The sequence below is a fragment of the Bison bison genome, unplaced genomic scaffold (assembly GCF_000754665.1).
Source record: "Bison bison bison isolate TAMUID 2011002044 unplaced genomic scaffold, Bison_UMD1.0 scf7180017864313, whole genome shotgun sequence".
In the NCBI taxonomy this organism is placed as follows: Eukaryota; Metazoa; Chordata; class Mammalia; order Artiodactyla; family Bovidae; genus Bison; species Bison bison.
The window spans coordinates 1,014,706-1,040,072 of NW_011494885.1; the positions used below are offsets into that span (position 1 = coordinate 1,014,706).

Here is a 25,367-nt window from a genome sequence, read left to right on the forward strand (position 1 = left end):
TGCGAAAGAGCGAGTCAGCCCCAGATGTGTAGGTCATTCCTTGCCTCCCCCTCCCCCGCCTCCCCTACCCACCCCTCCCGGACCTTCCTCAAAAACTTCCTTTACCAGGGTGTGGCTAGCTGGGGGTACGGGGGGCTGACCCTACTCTGACTCACGTTGGCGGTAGTCACAGCTGTCCCTGGACTGCCTGGGTGTGAATTCCACTTTTCTCTCAATGCCACATCACCTAGGGGAAGGGACCTCACTCTTTAAATTAAAACTTATCCCTTTGGGAAATGTGTGGCTATTAGATATTACAGGGCTTTCCTTAGTCTTGTTAGGAAGGATCGTGGTTATATGGGAAAGTGTCTTTCTCATTTAGAGCTGCAGGCTGAAATATTTGGGGATGAAATAATACACTGTCTCCAATTTACTTTAAAACACTTCAGCCAAGAAGCAGATATTGCTGTTACGACAATAGTTTTGTGGTTATGCGGAAAACTTGTTCTTGTATTCTACAGATGCTGGAATATTTAGAGGCTGAATGTCATTGTTGCATTCGCATTTGCCTTAAAATACTTTAGGAAAAAAAGGCAAAATATCATTGTTTAGTTGCTAAGTCGTGTCTGACTTGTTGCAACCCCACAGACTGTAGCCCACCAGGCTCCTCTGTCCATGGGATTTCCCAAGCAAGAATACTGGAGTGGGTTGCCATTTCCTCCTCCAGGGGATCTTCCCAACCCAGGGATTGAACCCAAATCTCTGCACTGGAAGGCAGATTCTTTACCACTGAGTCACAGTTGATTATTTATTTTAATATTTATTTGGCTGCACTGGGTCTTAGTTCTGGCACACAGGATCTCCAACCTTCTGTGTGGCATGAGACTGTGGGGGTTCCAGTTTCAGCTAGTCATTAGCTGTGTGACCTTGGGTATTTTACTAAACCTCTGAGATTTTGAGTTGTAGCATGTGGGATCTAATTCCCTGACCAAGGATTGAACCCAGGCTCCCTGAATTGGGAGCATGGAGTTTTAGCCACTGAAACACCAGGGAAGTCCCCATAATAAGCTTTTAAAAGAGAAAAATAAAATACAAAACATGAAATAGCCTCTCCCTCCCAGTCAGAGCAATTTAATGCGGTAGAATTAAATGCCTGAAATGGTCACTGGCCCACATGGAGTGCCTCAACAACCTCTGTCAACATTTACCAAGGACCTGCTCTCTGCCAGGCACTGGTCCAGAAGCTGTGGACCCAGCAGAAAAGTCCCTGACCTTGTGACAGTAGGGAGTAAATATGTATCACCTGGTCTATCGCTGTCAGACTGTGATAAGTAAAATGCAGAAAAACAAATTGAGTTGAAGGAGGTGCAAGGGTACAAGTGAGGTGAGATTTGTTTTAGGCCAGGTAATCCTGGAGGGCTTTCCTGAGGAGGTGACATTTGAACAGAGGCTGAATGTAGTGAGAATAGACGTTCAGACAGATGGTCCAGGAAGAGTTCCAGGGAAAGGAAACAATTAGTACAAAGGCCCTGGGGTGGGAACGGACCTGATGAGACCTAGGAACAGCAGAGAGGCCAGTGTAACTGGAACAGAATCAAGAGGGACACAGTAGTAGGCTGTAAGTAGCAGTAGCTACCTCTACCACGGCAATAATGATTAAACTATCATTATTCTTACTAACGTATCAAAGCCTTAAGGTAATCATTTTAAGATAAGATAAGAAAAGGACTTCCCTTGTGGTCCAGTGGTTAAGAATCCGACTGCTAATGGAGGGAACATGACTTCATTCCCCGGTCCAGGAAGATTCCACATGCTTTGGGGCAACTAAGCCCTTGCCCTGCAAGTACTGAGCTCGAGTGCCACAACTGGACAGTAGCCCTGGATCTCTGCCACTGGAGAAAGCCCACGTGCAGCCACGAACACCCAGTCCAGGCAAAAATGAATGAACGAATTAAAAAGATAAGGTAAGAAAAGTCTCCAAGAAATTCTCTTTTCTAAGAGACAGTATACCTAGTGGTTCAGAGTGTGGGGGCTGAGACCAGGCTGTGGGGGTTCCAGTTTCAGCTACTCATTAGCTGTGTGGCCTTGGGCAGGTTACTTAACCTCTCTGGGCCTCAAGTCCCCTATCTGGAAAGGGAAGCTAATTGCCTCCCTCCCACAGCTGGTGAGCTAGAGACAGAAAAATGTACATTCTTGCACAGTGCCTGGCGCCGTGCTAGTGCTCAATAATAATAATAATAGCAAGTGCTCAATAAAAGAGTCACTGCCATTGTTATCCCTGTTGGGTCCAGATTCTAGACTCTGGTCCTGCATTTCCTCTCCGTGGGTAGGATAGGGCAGGAGGTAGAACTGTCATGTTGACACATGAGGACAGCAATTGTGCTGACGACAGCAGGATAGTACAGCCCAACCGATATCCTCATCGCCAAGCGTCAGTCTCCTCATGTGGAAAATCCAGCCCCTCTTGGGGCTGGCGTGAAGACTGAATGAGATACTGATGCAGATGAGGTGGGGAGATAGAAAGTCGGGGTGTTGGCCCAGGTGGCCTTGAGACCCAGTTCAGCCCCTTGCTTCTGGGGGACCCTGGGCAGGTGGCTTCACTCCATGGATCCTTGCTTTTCCCAGCTGTGAAATGGGTCTGGGGTGGGAGGAAGCATCTCTCGGCGAAAAGTAGCTTCAGGTTCGTTAGTTCATGGAGCTTGTGGTCTGGCGCTGCCGCTTCCTGGCCAGATGACGTCATCGCTATGGACTATGAGTTCCTCTTTTATTTGAAGACAGAGAAATAACTCGGAGGCCTCCCATCCTCCCACCCCAGACTGCTCTAGTTTCCTGAAATCTGTCCATCTGTCTCTCCCTTTCTGTGTCTTTGCCTTTTTTTATTTGGCTGTGCAGCATATGGGACCATCGTTCCTGGACCTCACCCCTGCAGTGGAAGCACAGAGTCTTAACCACTGGATGGCCAGGGGGAAGTCCTTCTTTGTCTTTTTCAATATGTCCATTTTGCTCCTGTCTTTCTTTCTTTCTTTTTAATATTTATTTATTTGGCTACACCAGGTCTTTGTTGCAGCAGGAGAACTCTTATTGTAGCATGTGGGATCCAGTTCCCTGATCAGGGATTGAACCCGGGGCCCCTGTATTAGAAGCATGGAGTCTTAACCACTGGATCACCAGGGAAGTCCCGCTCCTTTTCTTTGTCTCTCCCTGTTTCTCTGACTCCGTCCTCCATTTGTATGTTTCTCTTTCTCCCTCGCTGTCTCTGTCTCTGACTTGCTCTCTCCAAGTGACACACACTGTGAGGTCCAGTGACGTGTTATGGGAGGAGAAGGGCAGGAGGCTGGGCTGTGGACAGTTCCAGAAAAAAAACTGCAGGAATGTCAGCTCTTTCCGCCTCTGACTCACCTGGGCCTCACCCAGCTCCTACCTGCCTGTGGGGTCCTGGGTGAGGCCCAAGGGTTTCGGGGGTTTCCCAGGGCTGGGGAGAGGAAAATCTCCTGTAGAAATATAGAGGGAGAGGGATCGAGAGAGATAGAGACAGAAAAGGAGAGAGAATGAGAGAGCTAGGGGCCAAACACAGCCAGACTCGGGAAATCAGAGAGGGACACAGAGACTCGACATACACTTTAAAATATGGTTTCTCTAGTGGCTCAGTGGTAAAGAATCCTCCTGCCAATGCAGGAGACCCAGGTTCAGTCCCTGGGTCGGGAAGATCCCCTGGAGAAGGAAATAGCAACCTACTCCAGTATTCTTGCCTGGAGAATTCCATGGACAGAGATGCCTGGTGGGCTATACAGTCCATGGCCTCTCAAAGGAGTCACACACGACTTAGTGACTAAACAACAACAATATTTAAAATAGATAACCAACAAGGACTTAACTGATAGCACAGGGAACTCTGTTCAGTACTCTGTAATAATCTGAATGGGAAAAGAAACTGAAAAAGAATAGATGTGTGTATCAGTTCAGTTCAGTTCAGTTCAGTTGCTCAGTCGTGTCCGACTCTTTGCTACCCCATGGACTGCAGCACACCAGGCCTCCCTGTCCATCACCAACTCCCGGAGTTCACTCAAACTCACGTCCATCGAGTCGGTGATGCCATCCAGCCATCTCATCCTCTGTTGTCCCCTTTTCCTCCTGCCTTCTGTCTTTCCCAGCATCAGGGTCTTTTCAAATGAGTCAGTTCTTTGCATCGGGTGGCCAGAGTATTGAAGCTTCAGCTTCAACATCAGTCCTTCCAAAGAATATTCAGGACTGATTTCCTTTATGATGGACTGGTTGGATCTCCTTGCAGTCCAAGGGACTCTCAAGAGTCTTCTCCAACACCACAGTTCAAAAGCATCAATTGTCGGCACTCAGCTTTCTTCACAGTCCAACTCTCACGTCCATACATGACTACCAGAAAAACCATAGCCTTGACTAGATGGACCTTTGTTGGCAAAGTAATGTCTCTGCTTTTTAATATGCTGTCTAGGTTGGTCATAACTTTCCTTCCAAGGAGTAAGGTTCTTTTAATTTCATGGCTGCAGTCACCATCTGCAGTGATTTTGGAGCCCCCAAAATCAAGTCTGTCACTGTTTCCCCACTGATTGGCCATGATGTGATGGGACCAGATGTGTGTGTAGGTATAAGTGAATCACGTCACTGTACCACTAAGATTAGGACAACATTATAAGTCAACTATAGCCCAATATAAAATAAAGTTTTTTAAATGCCCAGATTCTGAATATTGGCTGCACAACAATGAATGTATTTAAGGCTACTGAACAGTACCCTTAACATGACAAATTTTATGTTATATGCATTTTATCAAAATTAAATATTTTTTCATTGCAAAAGAAGACCGAAGCTGAGAGCCAAGGACAGAGGCAGAGAGAGATTAACGGACAGAGTTAGCTAGAAGGACCCTCTGTTGCCTTCAAAGAGAGAAAAGTAGAGACGGATTGACAGACACTGCCTGTGTGTGTGTAACCCCTCAGCCTCTTGCCATCTGACTGAGGCAGTGACCCCCTCTGGCCTGGGCTGATGGTGGAGATGGGGCTGTAGCTATTACCTTCCCAACTCCAGGAGGCCTCACAGGCAATACTCATGGGCTTTCCCATGCTGGCCTGGCTACCTCCCAGATGGGGGACATCTCCTTTCAGGCCCTCGCCTTTCCCTCTACAAAAATGAGGGACAAAGGAGGGCCTACCCTTGGCAGAGGCAGAGCTGGGAGACCCTGAAGTCCACACTCCTTTTCCCCCCTTTTTCCAGATAGAGAAATTGAGACCCAAAGCGGGACACCATGAATGAGGACCTCCACCTCCCGGTTTGACTGGGCTCTGTAGCCATGCAGGGCAGTGGTCTGAGTCCTTTATCTATATAACCTGGTGAATCCTCCCAATCCCCCATTTTACGGTTGAGGAAATTGAGGGTTCAGAGAGGTGTAGTAGGCTTGATCAGGTGGCCTCGGCCCGAGACGGCCTGGAGTGGGGCTTGGGTTCCCAGCCAGAGACTGAGGCCAGGTCGCGGCGGTGAGAGCACCAGATCCTAACCACTAGACCGGTGGCCAGTGACAAGGGCCCTGGCCCTTTGGCTCTGCAGAAAATAATTTCCACCAAGACAGAAAGTTGTGACGCAGGTCAAGTATTTATTAAGAGGAAAAAGAGTACAGTATGTGTGGAGAGACACGCAGGTGGACTGAGAGAGAGAGTTCTTGAGTTGCACCTTCTTGCAGTTTGAATTACTTTCATGGGGCATTTCTTCTGGGTTTCCTTTGGCCAATCATTTTGACTGGCCTGGTTCACAGTCCGTAGGTGATGTATCTCAGCATCTTCCCATATGTGCACACGCATCTCTTAGCCAAGATGAATTCTACCAAAAATGTGTATGGGTAGAGAATATCTGTTATCGTAACTCCCCTTTGGCCTCCAAGGAGCAATCTCCTGACTTTGAGAAAAAGAAATATGTGGTCTAGGCAGGGCCTGACCTCCTCTCTTAATTGTCCTGCTATTCTCCTCTTGGAGTTTCAGCCCACAGGGAATGAATCTTCAATCACTTTACCCTGGGCAGGAGGGAGGCGTGCATCTATCTCTTGCTTTAGGCTGAGCAATGACCTCCCAAGAGATACAGGTCCTAAGCTCTGTAACCTGTGACGTTACCTCATGTGAACAAAGGGTCTCTGCAGATGTGACTAAGTCAAGGAGCTTAAGATGGGGACATCCCTGATCCTGAAGATCTGAGTGGGCCCTACGTGTAACCACAAGTGTCAATATAGAGGGGAGGCAGGTGGGCATGCGACTACAGACAGAGTGAAGGAAACTGGGGTCAGAGAAAGAAGATGTTTTGCTGCTGGCTTTGAAGATGGAGGAAGGGGCCACAAACCAAGGAATGGAAGAGGGGCAGCTCTAGCTACTAAAAAAAGGCAAAGAGATCACTGAGCCCCTACAGTTTCTGGAGGGAGCGCCATCCTACTAACCCCTTGGTTTGGACCCCTTAGGACTCATTTCAAGGATTTCTCATGTGGTCCAGTGGCTAAGCCTGTGCTCCCAGCGCAGGGAGCCCAGTTTCCAACCCTGGTCAGGGAACTAGATCCTGTATGCTGCAACGAAAGATCCTGCATGCCGCAACTAAGACCCAGCGCAGTCCATGAATAAAATATATAAAGTATAAATAAATATATAAATGTGTAATTACATATAAAAAAACTCATTTCAGATTTTCAACCTCCTGTGCTGTAAGAGAATATATTCCTTTTGCTTTAAAGCAGTAAGTTGGTGGTAATTTATTATGGCAACAATAGCAAATGAATACCAGAGGTTATTGGACTTCCCAGGTGGCTCAGTGGTAAAAAAATTCACCTGCAATGCAGGAGACAGAGACGTGGATTAGATCCCCTGGAGGTTGAGAAAATCCCCTGGAAGAGGAAATAGCAACCCACTCTAGTATTCTTGCCTGGAGAATCCCATGGACAAAGGCACCTGGTGGGCTACAGTCTGTGGGGTTGCAAAGAGTTGGGCACGCCTTAGGGACTGGGTGCAGGTAAGAGGTTAAGTTCCCTGCCTGTGATGACTTGTAAGTACAGAGTCAGGATTTGGACCCAAGGCTCTACGGCTCATGCTCATAACTACCATACTGGGTTTGGGTAACTACCATGCTGTCCTGGGGGGACGAGAACCAGGGGCGGGGAGCCCCCAGCCTCTTCCCAGACCATCCTTCATCAGTCCTCTTTGCCACACTTGCCCCTGGTTTCATGACATTGGGGAGGCCTGGAGAGAGGATGGGAGCCAGAGGAAAAACATTTGCTGAGTTTGTGCAGCGAAAGGTTTTCCTACCTCTAGCTCTTAGCAGCTTACATTTCCCCACTTAGGTACAGTAGCAGAAATAATCATTGTGATCTGAGAGTTAATATTGCTAATAGATTAAAAGTTCCAATCAGGGGTTGAAGGGTGTGCCTATTAAAAAAAAAAAAAGAAGAAGCAAACAAAGAAAAAGATATGCTGAAGTTCTAACTCCCTGTACTCAGAATGTGACCTTATTTGGAAACAAGGATGTTGTTGCTGATGTAATGAGTTAAGATGAGGTCAGAGTGGAGAGTCAGGATTTGGACCCAAGGCTCTACGGCTCACGCTCATAACTACCATACTGGGTTTGGGTAACTACCATGCTGTCCTGGGGGGACAAGAACCAGGAGCGGGCAGCCCCTAGCCTCTTTCCAGACCATCCTCCATCAGTCCTCTTTGCCACACTTCCCCCTGGTTTCATGACATTGGGGTGTGTCTCCAGCACTGTAGGCAGATTCTTTACTGTCTGAGCCACCAGAGAAGACCCGTAGTAGAGTAGGGTGGACCCCCTAATCCAATGTGATTGATGTCTTTATAAGAAGGTGGTCATGTGACAACAAAGACACAGGGAGAAGACCATGTGATGCTGAAAGCAGAGATTGGAGTTATAAACTGCCAGCCAAAGACTTCTAGCAAATCACTAGAAGCTGCCAGGAGGCAAGAAAGCATCCCCTGACTGGTTGCAGAGAGAGCACTGTCCTGTTAACACCTCAGTTTTGGACTTCCAGCCTCTAGATTGCAAGATAATACATTTCTGCTCTTTCAAGTCACACAGTTTGTGGTAGTCTGCTGTGGCAGCCACAGGACATGGATATAGCTCCTGTGAATTGACAAAAAGTTAGGAAAGGATGGAAGAAGACACGCAATGGCGAAACTTCCCTGGTAATCCAGTGGTTAAGAATCTGCCTGCCAATGCAGGAGATGTGGGTTCAATCCCCGGGTAGGGAACATCCTCTGGAGGAGGAAATGGCAACCCACTCCAGTATTCTTGCCTGGAGAGTCCCATGGACAGAGGAGCCTGGCGAGCTGCACACAGTCCCTGGGGCTGCAAAAGAGTCCGATGCAACTGGGCACATACAGCATGGTGTCCTACCACACCCCTTTCTCCTACAGGTAGGCAAAAATAAAACACCTGGATGATGCACAAAGCTGGGAGTCTATGGGAAACAGGCACTCCCCACACTACTGACGGGAGTGGAAACAGACGGTCGTTTCGCAATCGCTGTCAAATTTACAAATGTAGAAAACGTTCCTGATGTTGCAAAAACACTTCACCACTTCTGAAACGCAGAACTCTGTACCTACGTTTTTCACCGAAGCGGTTTGTAATTACTCAGTGAACTGTCCTAGAGGTTTGTACCAAACTGTACAAGAGGTATACTTATCCAACAAGAAAAAGAAAGAGGAAACTGTGTAATTCAGGTTATCTGATTGTCAGGTGGAAAAATCTAGGGGCAGAATTGTGTGTATCATATACTGTTGTTTGTCTATAAAAAGGGGGTGGGGTGGGTGCGTGCTCAGTTGTGTCCAATTCTTTATGACCTCCTGGACTATAGCCTGCCAGGCTTCTCTCTCTGTGGTGCTTTCCAGGCAAGAATACTGGAATGGGTTGCCATTTCCTCCTCCAGGGCATCTTCCCAACCCAGGGATTGAACCTGCATCTTCTGCATCTCCTGCTTTGGCAGGAGGATTCTTTATCACTCAGCTACCTGGGAATATTTGCTTGGACATGCATTAGAGAATTGCCCTGAGGTCCCCCACCTCCAGGTTTTAAATTAAGGGCAGGGAGGCATGGAAGGGACATTTCCTTGCCCTTCACAATCTTTACTCAGAAAACCTCATGTTCGTGCAGTAGGTGGCCTGTTTACTCAGCCTCAGTTATCAGCTAACCTTTGAGGAGACTGGCTGCTATTCACAAAGCACCAGGAGCTGCTTCCTCCTCCAAGAACCCCAGGCTCCCTGGGGACTGTTCTCCCTTCTTCCCACTTCTCCTGAACCAAGAGGCTGGGGATCCACCTGGGAAGGAGGTGGCCTCCTCCCCAAACTCGTCTCTGCCACAGCATCCCATCCCATGGTGGGAAGAGACACCGCCCCACCCCAGCCTCCTGCCTTTCTCTTTAGGACTGGTTCCTTCCCAAGTGGCCTCCTTGACTCTACACCCTGATCGAGGGCCCCGCCCCGGAGTCTGGAAAGCCTGGCAAGGCCTGTGAAGTGACCTTGGAGTGGTCCTTTCTCTCTGCTGGGATCTCTCCTCTGAGCCGAGAGGACAGCCCAACCCCAGCCTTGCCAGGCCCACTGCCAGATGATGACGATTATAATGGGGAGATGATGATGAGACGATGATGAGATGATGATGCCATCGAGCATCTATTGTTCTCAGCATTCTTCTCTGATGCATCAGCTCGTTTTATCCTCATGGCAGCCCTATGACATAAGTCCTCCTATGTGCGCTCCTTGACAAATGAGAATACTGAGACTCAGGTGCGTGAAATGTCCAAGATCACCCAGCTTCAGGAGACAGAACTGGAACTTGAATCCTGGCCTTCTGATTCCTCAGTGCTCACCCTCCTTGGCATGCGCGTGTGGTTTCCTTGAAGCTTGAGCATCACTAGTATACATCACCCGCACAGGAATGTAGCCAACAGAGCCTTTCCTGAGGGCTCTGGGTTGATCCCAGTTTAGTGTCACCAGGGCAGTGATATATCTCTCTTCTTATCTGCTTAGGGACTGGTAGAGCCCTGAGGGTCTAACTAATTTCCTTCCTGGGAAGTGTCAGCCAAGCTGTGGTCTCCTAAGACCAGATATAGATCCTGGGGGTAGGGCAGGGGTCCTTGACCGAGGCCCCTGAGGTCAGAGCTTGCAGGAGGATGGAACTGCCCATTGAAGATGACCAATTCTGATTTCAAATCATAAGGATTTCAGAGTTGAAGAAATGGACCTCAGGGCTCAACACACTGGGGCCCCAAACGAGAGGGAAGGGGCAGCCCCAGAGTTACTTCTCAAAGGAGAGGCAGGTGGGACTCAAAGCTGGTGAAGAGACATTCCAAGCATTGGGACTATAAGGCCCTTTGTGGGTGGTTGAGATGGATCTTATTCCCATTGAGCAGATGTGCAAATCAAGCCTTTCTTCAGAGGTGAGGGCAAGAGAGCAACGTGGGCCTCGTCAGGAGGGGCACGATGTCTTTCCTTTCCCTTCTTGGTGGAGCCAAGTCAGTGGGGCCTGGGTTCAAATCCTGGTTGTGCCAGAATCCTCACGTTGTGGCCTCAGACAAGGGCCTGGACTGTTCTGAGCTCTAGTTTCCTTCTCTGTAAAATGGGGAAACTCAGGGCTGATTGCAACCATACCAACTGTTAAAATATTGAGACTTTAACCAGATTTGGTTGATAGAAATCTGCTCTTCCAAGACCCTGGCTGCTCCCCAACTCGTGGCATGTCTGGGTCTTCCCAGACACCCCCAAGTTCTACTAACTAAAACGGAATCACCAGGTTGGTGAAGGGGACCAGAACAGCACTCTAGTAATGGGGCTGAACTGTTACTGCTGCAGAGCCTGCCCTGTACTGACTGATGGTCAAATATTTTAAAAAGATATTTATTTATTTTTTATTTGGCTGTGTCGGGTCTTAGCTGAGGCATGTGGGCTCAGTGGCTCCTCAGCATGTGGGATCTTAGTTCCCTGATCAGGGATTGAACCTGCATCCCCTGAACTGCCAGGTAGATTCTTAACTGCTGGACCACCAAGGAAGTCCCTGGTCAAATATTTTGGAATATGCCTCCGAGGGTTAATGATAATGGCTTGTAGGATTATTAAAAGGATCCAGTGAGTTAATGTCTCCTATAAAATGACCAGCAAACCTATTAGTAATAATATTAATAACAGCAACATGCCCAAAAAACAAACAAAAAAAAAAAGCGAGGAAAAAAAGGGCGAAAAAGGAAAGAAGAAAACAAAAACAACAAAAACAGGCCAATTGTCCTTCTTTGGCTTCACTGAATAGCCTCTGGCTTGTCCCCCAGGCCCCTCAGGACTCAGTTTCCCCATCTCCAAGCTCTCTAGGCCCCTGCCCCGCTCCCAGTGGCCAGCTTGGCAGGTGGGGCTCTATCCACCCCGCCTATTTGCTCTCCCTCTTCCAGGGCTGACACCCTAGACAAGGCCCTTGAATAAAAGGCCAGGGCACCTTGGTCCTTCTTCCTCCTCTCCAGCCTGGATCATGTTCTGGCTCCCCCCACTTCTAGTGCTCCTGGGAGCGCTGGCAGTCCCAGAAGGTAAGGTGCATTGTGTGTGGTTCCTCGGAGAGGGAGGGGGTGATGGGAGTCCGAGTGGCAGCTTCTTGTATCTTGGTTTTTTGTTCAGCAGAGGCAGCTGGATGGGGTGTTTGAGAGCATAGTTCTGAAGCCCGGCTGCCTGGGCTCAAATCCTGGCACTGCCACTTCTCAGCTGCGTGACCTTGAGCAAGCCACTTAACCTCTCTATGCCTTGGTTTCCCTATCTGTGAAATGAGGATGATAGAGCCCTCAGGGGGCTCTTGGGGGCAGGGCTCTCACTGAACTTATGTGTTAGAGGGGATAGAAAAGTGCAAAATTAAATAACTTGATACTTCTGGGTTTTCTTTAATTAACAGTAACCTTTTGGTGTTCAACTATTTGTTTTCTTGTTTTTGTTTTTGCAAAAACTCCTATACTGTACTATATTCCAGAAAACTCCTCCCTTACATTTTTGAAACAGTCCCTCAGAGCTATATAAGAGGCTGTATCTTGGGTTTAAGTCCTCAGGAATGCCCCAAATAAAACATAATTCTAAACTTACAAAAATTTTTGTTTAAAGAGATTTTTAAGGACTTAGAACAATATCAGGCCATAAGTGGCCTTGCCTGAAGGTGAGTTATTAATAATAACTTATTATTCCTTTACCTCACCTGACTATCTTCCCTCTGGTTATGATTCTGCTACCTTTGGCTCAGGAGAGATCTTCCCTGGTGATTCAGAGGGTAAAGAATCTGCCTGCAATGTGGGAGACCAGGGTTTGATCCCTGGGTCGGGAAGATCCCCTGAAGAAGGAAATGACAACCCACTCCAGTATTCTTGCCTGGAGAATGGGGTCACAAAGAGTCAGACACAACTGAGCAACTAACACTTTCACTTTGGCTCAGGATAGGAACTAAACAGTCAAGACCCAGCCCAGGACCTCACAGTGTGATCTTGGGTAAAACTCAAACTCCATCTGGTTTCAGTTACCTCTTCTATAAGTAGACGGTGTGAGTCAAGGTCAGCCATACACCTTTTCAGGGTGTGTGTCTTAGAGCCCTGAGATTTCTTGGAAGAGCCTCAGAGACGTCTTGGGGGTTAAGACCTGCTGGACAGACAGGGTGGTCCTCAGCCGATGAAGGGAAATAACACTGTTTTTAAAAAAGAAAAATGATTTATTTATTTTTGGAGGGGCCTTTGGTTGCTGCAGGAGAGTAGAGGGGCTATACTGCGGTGTGCAGGCTTTTCATTGTGGTGGCTTCTCTTGGGTGGCACTAGCAGTGTTACCCCACAAGGTCTTGGCGGCACGGGCTCTGGGGTGTCAGGACTTCAGTAGTTTTGGCTCCGCGGCCCTAGAGCACAGGCTCAATAGTTGTGGCACACGGGCTTAGTTGCTCCACGGCATGTGGGATCTTCCCAGACCAGGGATAGAACCCATGTCCCCTGCATTGACAGGTGGATTCTTAACCACTGGACCTCAAGGGGGAAGTTCAGGAAATGACTCTCTTATCTGTTCAGTTCTGGACTTGGTGGGGGAAGGGGGAGATGTTTGGAGAAAGAGTTCCATGGTGAGAACTGGTAAGTTACATGCAGACGAGATGCTGATTTCAGCTCCCAACCTTTGCCTGCAATGTTTCACCCACCTGGAATGCCATTTACCCACCACCAGGAAAATGTTCCTTGATCTTCTCCCAGCAGCCCTCCCACCACCATTAGTTCTATTGAAAGCACAGAATCTTAGTCACTGGACCGCCAGGGAAGTCCCTCTTGGCTCTATTTTTGACTTGTGTGTCTGCGTATGAGTATATATTCTCCTTCCCTCCTTCTCAAATCTCAGGGTATAATCACCCCTCTCTCCCCACAGGGACCACCAAGACGTGTCCAGTCTGCCCTTTGCTGGGAAACTGCATAGAGAAAACCTGTCCTCCGGCCCAGGACGCCTGCTTGCTTAGCCAGTTGCAGCTGGGTGGGGGATGGGCAGGCCGGGGTCGGGGGTGGGTAGGGAAGATGGACAAAGTGGGTGGGCAGGGGTTGGAGGAGAGTGGCCTGGACCAGCACCCCCGGGACTGAAGATTTCGAACTTCACCTCGTAGCTCAGCTAGCTCAGGGCTGCTGGGATGGCAGTGGGGAGGTGGGGGTGGCGGGGGGTGGTCTCAACACCATCTGAAGCCCCAGACTGATCTGTGGGGATTGCTGCAGAGGGGGCAGAGGTCCCCGAGGGCTTTGGGGCAGGGAGGTCTCTAACTTCCCATCCTCAATTTCTGTCACCAGCAAATGGGACTGTCATCAAGAATGGGTCCTGCGTGGCCCCTGGGGACTGTCGAAAAGATGTCTACTCCTTGACCTACGGTCCTGGCTTGAGTCTCTGGATCCGCACAGCCTGTTGTGAAGACAACTGTAGCAGTGTTACCCCACAAGGTCTGTTGGCCAGGCCCGAGGGATCACACACCCTGGTGGGGTGTCATGGGAACTTGGCCTTAGTCTCTGGCTCTGCTTGGCTGATGGGGACAAGAAGAACCTCAGTTTTCTCATCTGGAAAATGGGTGTGCAATAATTTGTGCAAGAGTTGCAGAGAGTGCAAAGCTGACACAGAGTAGGCACTCTATAAATTGTAGCTGTACTTATGGAGTTATTGTGGTGGGGGGCGGCACTTAACAGAAGCTCCAGACTCTTCTTTCTCCTTAGGAGAGGGGTTGCCTGAAGTCTAGTCAAACAGAACAAGATATGTCATGATTGGTGATGGGCTTCGGTCTAGGCTAAGGGGAAATGCTCGTTTTCTGGTGCTGACTCTGCACTTGCTCAACCTTGACGGTGAGCATCTCCTCGCTGGCTCCTTCCAAACTTGGCCCTGAACGGTGATAAAGATCACTTTTTGTTGCTTGGCTGTTTTTCCCAGAGAAGGAGTTTTGAATTTGGCAGGTGTATCAGTGGGGAGACTCTATAGACAGCTCCACACTTGGGGCCACTAGCCATCCGTCCAGACCCCTGGGACTTCCCTCCTCCTAAACTGTGCACATCAACCAAATACAACATCCAGGTCTGAGCCGAGAGCAGGGTATGCTAGTCAGCATATAGATTGTCAGTTAACAAAGCTCCCATGTGTAAAGAAAAGTTGCAGAGACTACTTTAGACTACTTGGAGCAGTTGTCTCATTTTTTTCATTCTTTTAAATTTCAAAATAAGCATATACACATATCCATTCTTTTTCAGATTCTTCTACTGATCATTTTTATCTTATTTTTTTGTTCCTTTAAAATTTTTAAATTTTATGTTGGATTTACAACATTGTGTTAATCTCAAATGAATAGCAAAGTGATTCAGTCATACAAACACATATATCTGTTCTTTTTCAGATTCTTCTACTGGTAATCTTAATTTAATTTTTATCTTTTGGCCACACTACATGGCATGTGGAATCTTAATTCCCTGACCAGGGATCGAACCCACGCCCTCTGCATTGGTAGCATGGAGTCTTAACCACTGGACCACCAGAGAAGTCCATATTTTTACTTTATTGCTCTTTAAGATTTTTAAATATTTTTATATTTCATTTTATATTGCAGTATAGTTAATTTACAATGTTGTGTTAGTTTCAGGGGTACTGGAGTAATTGTCTCTTGGTAGGGCTTCCCTGGTGGTTCAGGTGGTAAAGAATTCACCTGCAATTCGGGAGATCTGGGTTTGATCCCTGGGTTGGGAAGACCCCCTGGAGGAGGACATGGCTACCCACTCCAGTATTCTTGCCTGGGGAATCCCCATGGACAGAGATGCCTGGCGGGCTACAGTCCATGGGGTCTCAAAGGGCCAGATACGACTGGCCTTTGAAGTGACTTAGCATACACACGTGCAAGATGTCCATAGCTGTCTGTAGAAATAAACTGTGAGCTACACAGAGAATGAAAGCTTTTCTAGTAGCCACATTCAAAAGTAGGAAGAAGCGGGTGAAATTAATTTTAAGAATAGATCTTCAGGTACCATATCCAAGCTATTATTTCAACATGGTGATAATCAATATATAATTATTAATGAGATATTTTTACTTTCTTTTCCCAAATGAAACCTCTGAAAACACACCCTCTAGGGTGTGTTTTATACTCAGAGCACATCCCAAAGGGAACCACCCACAGTTTAAGTATTTAATAACCACGTGTAGAGAGAAGCCATCTATTAATCAGCACAGTTCTCTACTTTTCTGTATCTGCCAATGTTTCAGTATAAACCCATGTTAAAACAATCTGTGGCTGTTTTGACTAAGGAAAAAAAATATGCTTAAATAGCTTCCTCTTCAATGTTCCAGATCTCTAAGAAAGCTCTGAACACTAATCAGATGGTGGAGAACCTGGAATTAACCAGATGGTGGTGAACTACCCTTTTGTAAAACCCCACAATATTTAAGATCTAAAATAACAGCATCGCCTTTTCATCACATTTGGAATTTGGGGTGTTAGAGGGAGGGCTTTTGTCCGTGTGGCCAATGTCTTGAAAACAGGGCCTGGCACAGGGTAGATGCTCAAGAAATGTTTGTGGAATGAATGAAAGAACCCTTGGACTTCAGCATGAAGGTTTGCTTAGGACAAACGGACAGCATGGGGCCAACTCCACCTTTGATTCTGTTCACTGCTCCTTGGAATCAGTCTTCAAGGACCAGAAGGAGGTGTCTCAGACCAGATTGGTCTCACTTTGGAGAAAGATTGTGGTGGGTGGAAGCAGCAAGAACAGAGGGTGGGAAAAGGGGGATGAAACGGGGGTCTCCCTCAGCCCCATCTCACTCTCATTACAACCACTCCCACCAGAAGCAAGACCCAGAGCCCAGCCCAACGGGCTACAGTGCCATTACGGTCCCGGGAATAAGTTGGCTCAGTGTGACTCCCTGTCAGTCATGAACTGCACTGGAAACCAGACTGTGTGTTTCACCCTCAGTGGGACATGGCATGGAGGTAAGGGTTCCCTTCAGGAGGTCAGTTGCATGGCCAGCCTCCACGCTGTCTGCACAAATCAGTGTTGAAGTTCATTTGCATGTGTGTTCCGGTTATTTACTGCTACTTAAATGTCTCTTACCTGTAGTGCCTTAAAAAACAATCATTTTATTAACTCTTATGGTTTCTGTAGGTTGGGAATTCAGGAAAAGCTCATCTGGAAAGTTCTGTTCTCTCATATAGATACACTTAGAGGGCTGCTGGAGCTGACACCGAGGGGCAACTAGGGGCTTAATGAGCATCTCGTACGTGTAGAATCTGGGCTTTTCCATGTGTTCTCTCCACATTGGTTACATTGGCTTTCCTTACAGCATGGCTGCCTTGGGGCTTTTTATACAGCGGCTGGAGCTCCAATACATTGATTAATGCAGCAAACAAGGCAGCAGTTGGGGCTAGTTGGCCACCTCTCTCTCCATGTAATCTCAAAGCTTCTCTGTGTGGTTTCTCTTCATTGGGCTTCCTCACATCAAGGCTGCCACCATCTTTGCATGGCAGCTGAAGAGTTCAGGAGCAAGTAGTCCAGCAAACAGGGTGGCAGCTGCATGGTCTCTTATGACCTAGCCTTGGAATTCACAGCCTGTCATGTCGTCTATGTTTTATTGATCGAAATAATCACAAAAGTCCATCTGGTTTCATTGGAGAGGAGGTATCGACCCTCACCGATTGGTCTTAAAGAATGTGCACATGTAGTTTTATTTTATTTTTCACATTAAAAAAAATAAGTTTATTATTATTAAGCCTTAGATATGCGTGCTCAGTCGCTTTAGTTGTGTTTGACTCTTTGCGACCCTATGGACTGTGTAGCCCGCCAGGCTCCTCTGTCCATGGGCTTCTCCAAGCAAGAATACTGGAGTGGGTTGCCATTTCTTACCCCAGGGAAGATTTTTTTTTTAAATGTGGACCATTTTTTAAAAAGTCTTTATTGAATTTGTTACAATATTTCTTCTGTTTTATGTTTTGGTCTTTTGGCAATGAGGCATGTGGAATCTTAGCTCCTCCATCGGAGATTGAAATGGCATCCTCTGCATTGAAAGGTGGAGTCTTAACCACCGGACCACCAGGGAAGTCCCTGCAGGTGTATTTTTAAATCATCACGTGTTTGCAAAGGGATGGAGCAGAGGCTTTTTGAACAAAAGGCTTGGAACACAACCACACTGATCAGAGACTAGATTACCTGTGAAGAGTCAAGGAGAGAAGTGGTCTGGGCTTCTGCTCCTAGCAGTCTGGTGGACTAGATCCTCTGCAGGGTCTTTCTGTTACAAACAGTGGCATGCTCAGAGGGTGGGCGTGAGAGGAACAAGAATGGTAGGAGTGGTCTGCTCCGGTGGAGAGAGGTATTTATCACTACCACTGTTTAGAAATGCTGGCATATGATGATAATAAAAAGCAGACCGACTTTCAGTTGGTTTTATTGTTTTTAACTGCTCCGCAGGCAATACACTCTAATCTTTTAGCCTGCTTCCAGGATGGATTGCTCCCACCACCCATCCCCCTTGGTTCCACTGTTTACAGATGAACTAGATGCTGTACAAAAGTTTCCCCATGATTTTGGGAGCTTGAGGGAGATTTCCAAGGGTCCCCAAAGAAAACTAAAGTGTGAGCAGAAATCAGAAGATCAGTGAGTAAACATGTAACGCACAGTGGCCCTGAGAGCAAATACTTATAACAGCCTGCTTTAAGGGACTTCCTCTGTGGTCTTATGTCTAAGACCTCACCTTCCAGTGCAGGAGGTGTGGGTTTGATCCCTGGTCAGGGAACTAAGATCCCACATGCTTCTCAGTGTGGGCCAAAAAAAAAAAAAAAGCCTGCTTTAAGTGACTAGATCTTGGGTCCACAGCATGGTTGGAGAATTGACTCTTTAACCCCTATGTAAGTCAGGGATCTTGGAAGGAAACTGAAATGATCCCAGGTTGGTAGAACCCCTGGCTCTCAGTATTTTGTTGTTCAGTTGCTAAGTCCTGTCTGACTGTGTGTGACCCCATGGACTGCAGCACACCAGGCTTCCCTGTCCTTCACTCTTTCCCAGAGTTTGCTCAAACTCATGACCATTGAGTTGATGATGCCATCCAACCATCTCATCCTGTCTTCCTCTTCTCCTCCTGCCCTCAATCTTTCCTAGCATCAGGGTCTTTTCCAGTGAGTCAGCTGATCTGACTTATCTGACAAAGCATAGGCCAGTTGATCTCAGTATAAGCAAAGGCAAATGCTCTCCAGGGAAAAGCCTCCAGGACTCCCACGGATGACATCAACCCCATGTGAGCTCCCAATCCAGAGCCCATGAAACGCACAAGGAAACAAGCCACCATGAGTGAGAGCAGCGGCAACAAACGACGGATGTGGGCCCACAAGGAACTCAGCTATTATAGTTAGCAGCCACAGAACATAGCGTAGTTATATGTGACATATATGAAGGAATACAGTTAGAACCCTTCAAATGAGTGGGCAACAAGAGGTTGTAAGAAATGACCAGATAGATTTGATAATGAATCATACAGAACAATCAAGAGAGCTGGAAACTTTCACACAGAGAAAGACAGACATCAAGTTGGGAAGGCTCAAGCTCTGAGTCTCCCCCGCCAACTTTATCTTGTTTCTACAGGGACCCCCCAAACCCTGAAAGGCTGTGCTACACCAGAGATCTGCCACCTGCAAGCGAACACCACGCTGGGCCCGGAAGCGTCTGGATTTCGTCTCATCACCAAGCCCGAATGCAGCCGTGTGACTCCTACCACCCAGCCAGGTGCTTTGAACCCAGACTTCCTGAGACTCTACCCTCTTTGCCCTCTCTGGGTCCCTAATGCCCTTCCTGATCTTATGTGTTCCCAAGTATCCCCTCTCCCTACCATCAAGCTCTCAGAGAATGCAATTACTCATATGTGCGCAGGCGCGTGCTCACACACACCACCACACAGATGCACACAGATGCACTCACACCACCCGACACCTGGATGCAGAAAATCCCATTGGTCCACATCCACAGACCATCTGCATTTACATCCCAGCACCCAAAACACGCCTGCAGAGGAGCACTACGTCAAAACGAGAACATCCTGTTGTGTAAAGGAGATTCGAGATCTAAACTCGGTTTAGAAGAAATCTGATGGTCTTTTCATTTTCTTTACTTCCTGGCTTGTGAAAGAAGACGCATTTGACAACAGCCTTCTTTTGGCTTACCAAAGAACACTGACAATAGTTTTTGTCTTCCAGAAAAGAGAGATGTTAATTTAGATAGTATTTACCAGGTTAACAGTTGTGTGTGGTTTTTTTTTGTAAAATATCTATTTAATTTATTGGGCTGTGCCAGGTCTTAGTTGCAGCATGTAGGGTCTAGTTCCCTGACCAGGGATGAAATCCCAGGCCCCCTGGATTGGGAGAGTGGAATCTAAGCCATTGGATCAGCAGCAAAGTCCCAGCAACAGGTTTTTAAGTGACAACTGAGCAGAATTATAGACATTTCAGAGGAGCAAAGGTAATTTTCAAACCTGGATTCAGTGTCCTGGGGGCATAGAAAATACTCTTGTTAGAACCTGCACAGCAAAGACAGTCCTGTGATAAAGAAGATATGTTTGCTGAACTTGCAGGCAAAGCAGGAACATTCTCACCTTTACTATCTCAGATTACCAGCTGTTAGGCAGTTTACTTTTCAAAACTAATTAGAGGATTAAATGAATGATGACGATGAAGAAAAAAATGGTAGACTTGAGAGCTAAAATTTACAACGTGGAAAGAGGAAAAGGGCAAACTAGGATTACTGACAACTGGGAGATGGGACATGGAATTTTTGTGGGTACAGTCCTTGTGGATATATGACACATCTGTGCAGGGACACACACACAGATGTTTGTTGGTTGTCAGATCCAAGCACATGGACTGGGAAAGAGAAAGGTACAAACACACACATATTAATACACACAAGTACAAAATATACACACACACTGAAACACTTAGCTAACATACACATCTGTGCACCAACATGTATATCCAAGCACTCTAAACCTTGCTGGAAACACAGACTCCCTAGAGCAGCCTCCTACACAGACACATGGGCTTCCCAGGTGGCTCAGTGTAAAGAATCTGCCTAACAATGCAGGAGACGTGGGTCTGATTGCTCGGTGGGGAAGACCCCCTGGAGAAGGAAATGGCAACCTACTCCTGTATTCTTGGCTGGGCAATCCCATGGACAGAGGAGCCTGGCGGGCTACAGTCCATAGGATCGCAAAATGTCAGGCACGACTTAGAGACTAAACGACCACAGCAACATAGACACCCACACACAGAGGAGCTCACAAAAGCAGACACACAAACATTCCTACCCTTCTTCAGACAATTCCAGAACACACAGAGTGCAACACATGCATGTATAGCCACATGACCACGTGTGCATAGAGAAACAGGCCTGGACGCTCATACACACAAACTGCCTCATCACAGAAGTGCATCCACACAGCACCGTCACACGCATATAGCTATGTGCCCAGAAACTGACACACACACGCGTGCACGCACACACACATATCCTCCAGCCAGCTCATCTTCCTCTCTCCCCAGGTCCCTACACGGCCCACAGCAAGGCTAAGGTCACCACGTGCTTCACCTGCTCAGACCTCCACCATTGCAACCCTCTCCCCTGCACTGAAGATAGGAACCACTGCCTTCAGACGGTGGGCATCACAGGTGAGCGCCCCTGGGACAGGATGGGCGAGGACAGGCAGAAGTGGGACAGAAGACATCCAAGACCTCTCCTTGCCCTCCTGTGTCTGCTGCTTCAACTCTAGCCATGGTAACCCTTTCCTGGCTATGAAGGACAGAGGTTGGTTGCAACAGAGGATGGGAGTTTAAAACCTGATGCTGCAAGTGTCATAGGAATTCCTGAATGGCAAAGCAGCTAAAAATATAGAAGCTTCACCAGACACAAGAAGATAAATACTGTATAATTCCATTTACTTGAGGTATCTAGAGTGGTCAAAATCAGGGAAAAAGAAAGCAGAATCGTGATAGATTCAATTCTGCAAAATGAAAAAATCTAGAGATGTGTTATTACCCGACAATGTAATATAGTGAACACTATTGAACTGCACGCTTAAAACTGGCCGAGAAGGTAAACTTTGTATTATGTATATATATACTTTTTACCACAATGATAAAAAAAACAGACTTCATGACTTAACAATGATTTGGGGAATTCCCTGGCGGTCCAGTGATCTGGACTCAGCACTTTCACAGCAGAGGGTGCTGGTAAACATGTGGGTTCAGTCCCTAGTGGGGAAATGAAGATGGCTCGTATTTGCTTCTCATGAACCCACCCTCCATATCCTTCCAGTCCTAGGCGCAACTAACTCTGTCGCTTGGAGAAATGGTTCCTGTGTGGCCTCCAAGGATTGCACACCTGCCAACTCCATCTCTGCCTTGACCTACAGCATTGGTTTCGGCTTCTGGGTCAACACCACCTGTTGCCAAGGCAACTGCCAAGAGCCCAGTCCTCTTGGTGAGCTGCCACCAGAAAGTGGTCAGATGGGAGGCCAAGGAGGTGGTGGGGTGACTTTGGAGGAGAGTTTGTCCTGGATTGAGGAGGGTAGGCACTCAATCCTCATTAGCAGTCAGGTTGCCCTAAGCCACCTTGACTGCAGCTCCCTGGGAAATCCCATTAAGGTCATCCCCCTGTAGTAGAGCCTATGAGCACATGAAGGACCCTGGAAGGTCCTGAGAGTCCTCCCGGCTGACCATCACTCTCCCCTCTACAGCCGCCCTGCCAGCCTCAAGCACCCTGAGTAAGTTCCTGTGTCCTACATGTCCTGGGGGCCACTCGGGGCCCTGCAGCCCCTCCTTCTACATGCAGTGTCCCAGCAGGGAGACCGAGTGTATCCACGTAAACCTGGTGTCTGAAGTAGGTAAGATGTGTGTGTGTGTGTGTGTGCATGCACGTGTGCATGAGTGCGTCTGAACACACTGGTTTGGATACAGGCATGCCTGGGTTTGGGGGGCCCAGTTCCATCACTGACCCTGTGAGGCCCAAGCACCTTCATCTCCTTTAGCCTCATTTTTCTCTTCTGATAAGTGGGGATGCTAGAAGCATACCTGCCGGGAGCCAGCACAGGACCCCGGTACATACCTCACAGGGTTTGATGAGGATGAGAGGAGTTCATGACAGAGGTGATGGAGTAGAGGGCAGAAAGCTGAACTCTGGAGCCAGGCTGCTTGGGTTCAAATCCTAGCCCTTATGAGCTGGGTGACTCTGGGTAGGGGACTTTCTTTGTCTGTGCCTCAATTTCCCCATCTGAGAAAGAGGATAATCAAAGTCTCTTATCTGTTATGAATATTAAATAAGATAATCCATGAAGCTTCTAGATGTGTGCTGTCCAAAAGAAATACAATGTCCACATATGCAAATTAAAAATTTTTACTAGCCTTTTGCAAAAGGTAAAAGGTTAAATTCATTGAATAATATATTTTCCTCTGGCTTCGTTTTTTAACTTTAAATTGATTTATTTTTTAATTGAAGGGTAATTGCTTTACATAATTGTGTTGGTTTCCACCAAATAATATATTTTTAACCCAACTTATCCAACAGTTATCATTTCAACATGCAAATGACATAAGAAATGATAAATGAGAAATCTTACATTCATTTTTTTCCTACTAAGTCTTGAAATCTCACATGGGTTTTACACTCATAGCCCATCCCAGTTCAAACCAACCACATGGCAGGGGCTCAAGAGCCACATACAGCTAGTGGCTACTATACTGAAGAGCATAATTCTAGAACATAGTAAGGGCTATGTATGGCATGTCAGCAAATCTAAGGTGATGGGAAGACAGGAAGACAGCTGTCTTCCAAAGTATTCAAAAATATGTGTATGTACTCAGAGGTAAAGAATCTGCCTGCCAAGACAGAAGACTCAGGTTCCATCCCTGGGTTGGGAAGATTCCCTGGAGATGGAAATGGCAACCCACTCCAGTGTTCTTGCCTGGGAAATCCTATGGACAGAGGAGCCTGGTGGGCTACAGTCCATGGGGTTGCAAAGAGTACAACACAACTGAGTGACTAAATGGTGTGTGTGTGTGTGTGTGTGTGTGCCTGTTGGGGAATAGGGATTTGCATCTTGGAATTGATGACATTCAGTGTTAGTGGTTCGGAGAAGGCAATGGCAACCCACTCCAGTACTCTTGCCTGGAAAATCACATGGGCAGAGGAGCCTGATGAGCTGCAGTCCATGGGGTCACTAAGAGTCGGACACGACTGAGCGACCTCCCTTTCACTTTTCACTTTCATGCATTGGAGAAGGAAATGGCAACCCACTCCAGTGTTCTTGCCTGGAGGATCCCAGGGACGGGGGAGCCTGGTGGGCTGCCATCTATGGGGTCGCACAGAGTCAGATATGACTGAAGTGACTTAGCAGTGGCAGCCGCAGCAGTGTTAGTGGTTATCATTGTTAAATGTGAATAAGGCTCAGGTGGACAGAATAGCTCTTTAATCGATCACTGTCCAGGGAAGAGATGAACTGGGGAAGTTAGTTTTTTGTGCACAATGGGGTAAGTGTGTGGGTGTTTCTGGAGAAGGGGTGATATGTCAGTGAGCAGGAAGCCTGGGTGTGTTTGTGTGGTTTGTTCTCTGGTCTCTTGGGCTTCATATGGACTGGGATTGAGGTGTGTGTGTGTGTGTACATGTGTGGATGGGTGTGCATGACGGTGGGTGTGGGACCATGACTCACAAACTTGGCTCTTTGAGAAAGTGTACTCCAGTTCAGGGCAAGATGACATAAACTCAGACTGTGCTGTGAGGCTTACATTTCTTCTTAACTTTTGTATTATGGAGAAATTCCAAGGCAAATATAAGAGTAAACGGTTTAATAAGCCCTGTGGACCTTTCACCCAACTGTGATCATTACCTACTCATGTCCGATCCTGCTTCATCTCTATCCAGGCCCCATGTTATTTTGAATACATGCAGATATCCTACTACTCAACCATCAGCATTTCCACATATGGCTAAAAGATAAGGACCTAAAAATAACACCAACAGTTGTAGTTAAGTATTTTCCTGCTGGTGTGTACCTGCTGCTCAGTCAAGTCCAACTCTGTGCAACCCTATGGACCACAGTCCTCCAGGCTCCTCCGTCCATGGGATTCTCCAGGCCAGAATACTGGAGTGGGTCACCATTTCCTCCTCCAGGGGATCCTCCCGACCCAGGGATCAAACCCTCATCTCTTGCCTCTACAGGTGCCTTGACAGGTGGTTTCTTTACCACTAGCGCTACCTGGGAAGCCAAACTATTTCACTTTCAAATTTCTCACAAGTCCTTAATAAACTGGTTACTCTGGCATATTTACGTTTTTATATAAATACGTCACATCCTGTCATACTAATCATATAGGGCTGTGAGGAGCTTAGGAAATAATTGGGAAACTGGTTGGAGGGATGTGTGAAGCCGAGTGGCCTCCAGGTGTCATAATTTTTATTAATATTGAATACAAGTGAAAGAACACCTGTAACACATGAGTAACACACAAAGATTAAGGAAAGGAACGGTGGTGACCAGTTCCAGATCAAGGCTCAGAACACTGCCGGTAAGTTTTCCTGGAGGGCACAGATGGGCTTGAGGGCCGGCCATTCCCTCAGAGGTTGGCGCGCTCTGTGCTCCCCTTTCCACGTGACAGAGCCTTTTAGGAAGGCAACCCCGCGAGGCTGGAGGGAGTTTCCAGGCAGTCTGTTGCATTGGAGGAACTCCGGGAGTCTGGAGACAGCGACGCGGCGCTGATACCAGTGGCGAAGTGCGTGCGCCAGGCGCGCGCCCTCGCGGGGCGCAGCCTCACGTCCCCGTCCCCACCCTCGTCTCCGCAGGCGGCCGGAACCT

The 25,367-nt window shown here is 47.5% G+C and overlaps 1 protein-coding gene across 1 annotated transcript in view; it reads left to right on the forward strand.

Annotated features, from left to right (window-relative positions):
- Positions 1-9,785: 9,785 nt before the first annotated feature.
- Positions 9,786-25,367, forward strand: part of PINLYP (phospholipase A2 inhibitor and LY6/PLAUR domain containing) — a 15,908-nt gene continuing 326 nt past the window's right edge. The window contains exons 1-9 of the mRNA XM_010852676.1: positions 9,786-9,875; positions 11,531-11,560; positions 11,652-11,736; positions 13,811-13,957; positions 16,333-16,476; positions 19,115-19,255; positions 21,064-21,189; positions 21,836-22,000; positions 22,257-22,410. Coding sequence (XP_010850978.1) covers positions 9,786-9,875; positions 11,531-11,560; positions 11,652-11,736; positions 13,811-13,957; positions 16,333-16,476; positions 19,115-19,255; positions 21,064-21,189; positions 21,836-22,000; positions 22,257-22,410 — 1,082 coding nt within the window. The remainder of the gene's footprint in view (positions 9,876-11,530; positions 11,561-11,651; positions 11,737-13,810; positions 13,958-16,332; positions 16,477-19,114; positions 19,256-21,063; positions 21,190-21,835; positions 22,001-22,256; positions 22,411-25,367) is intronic.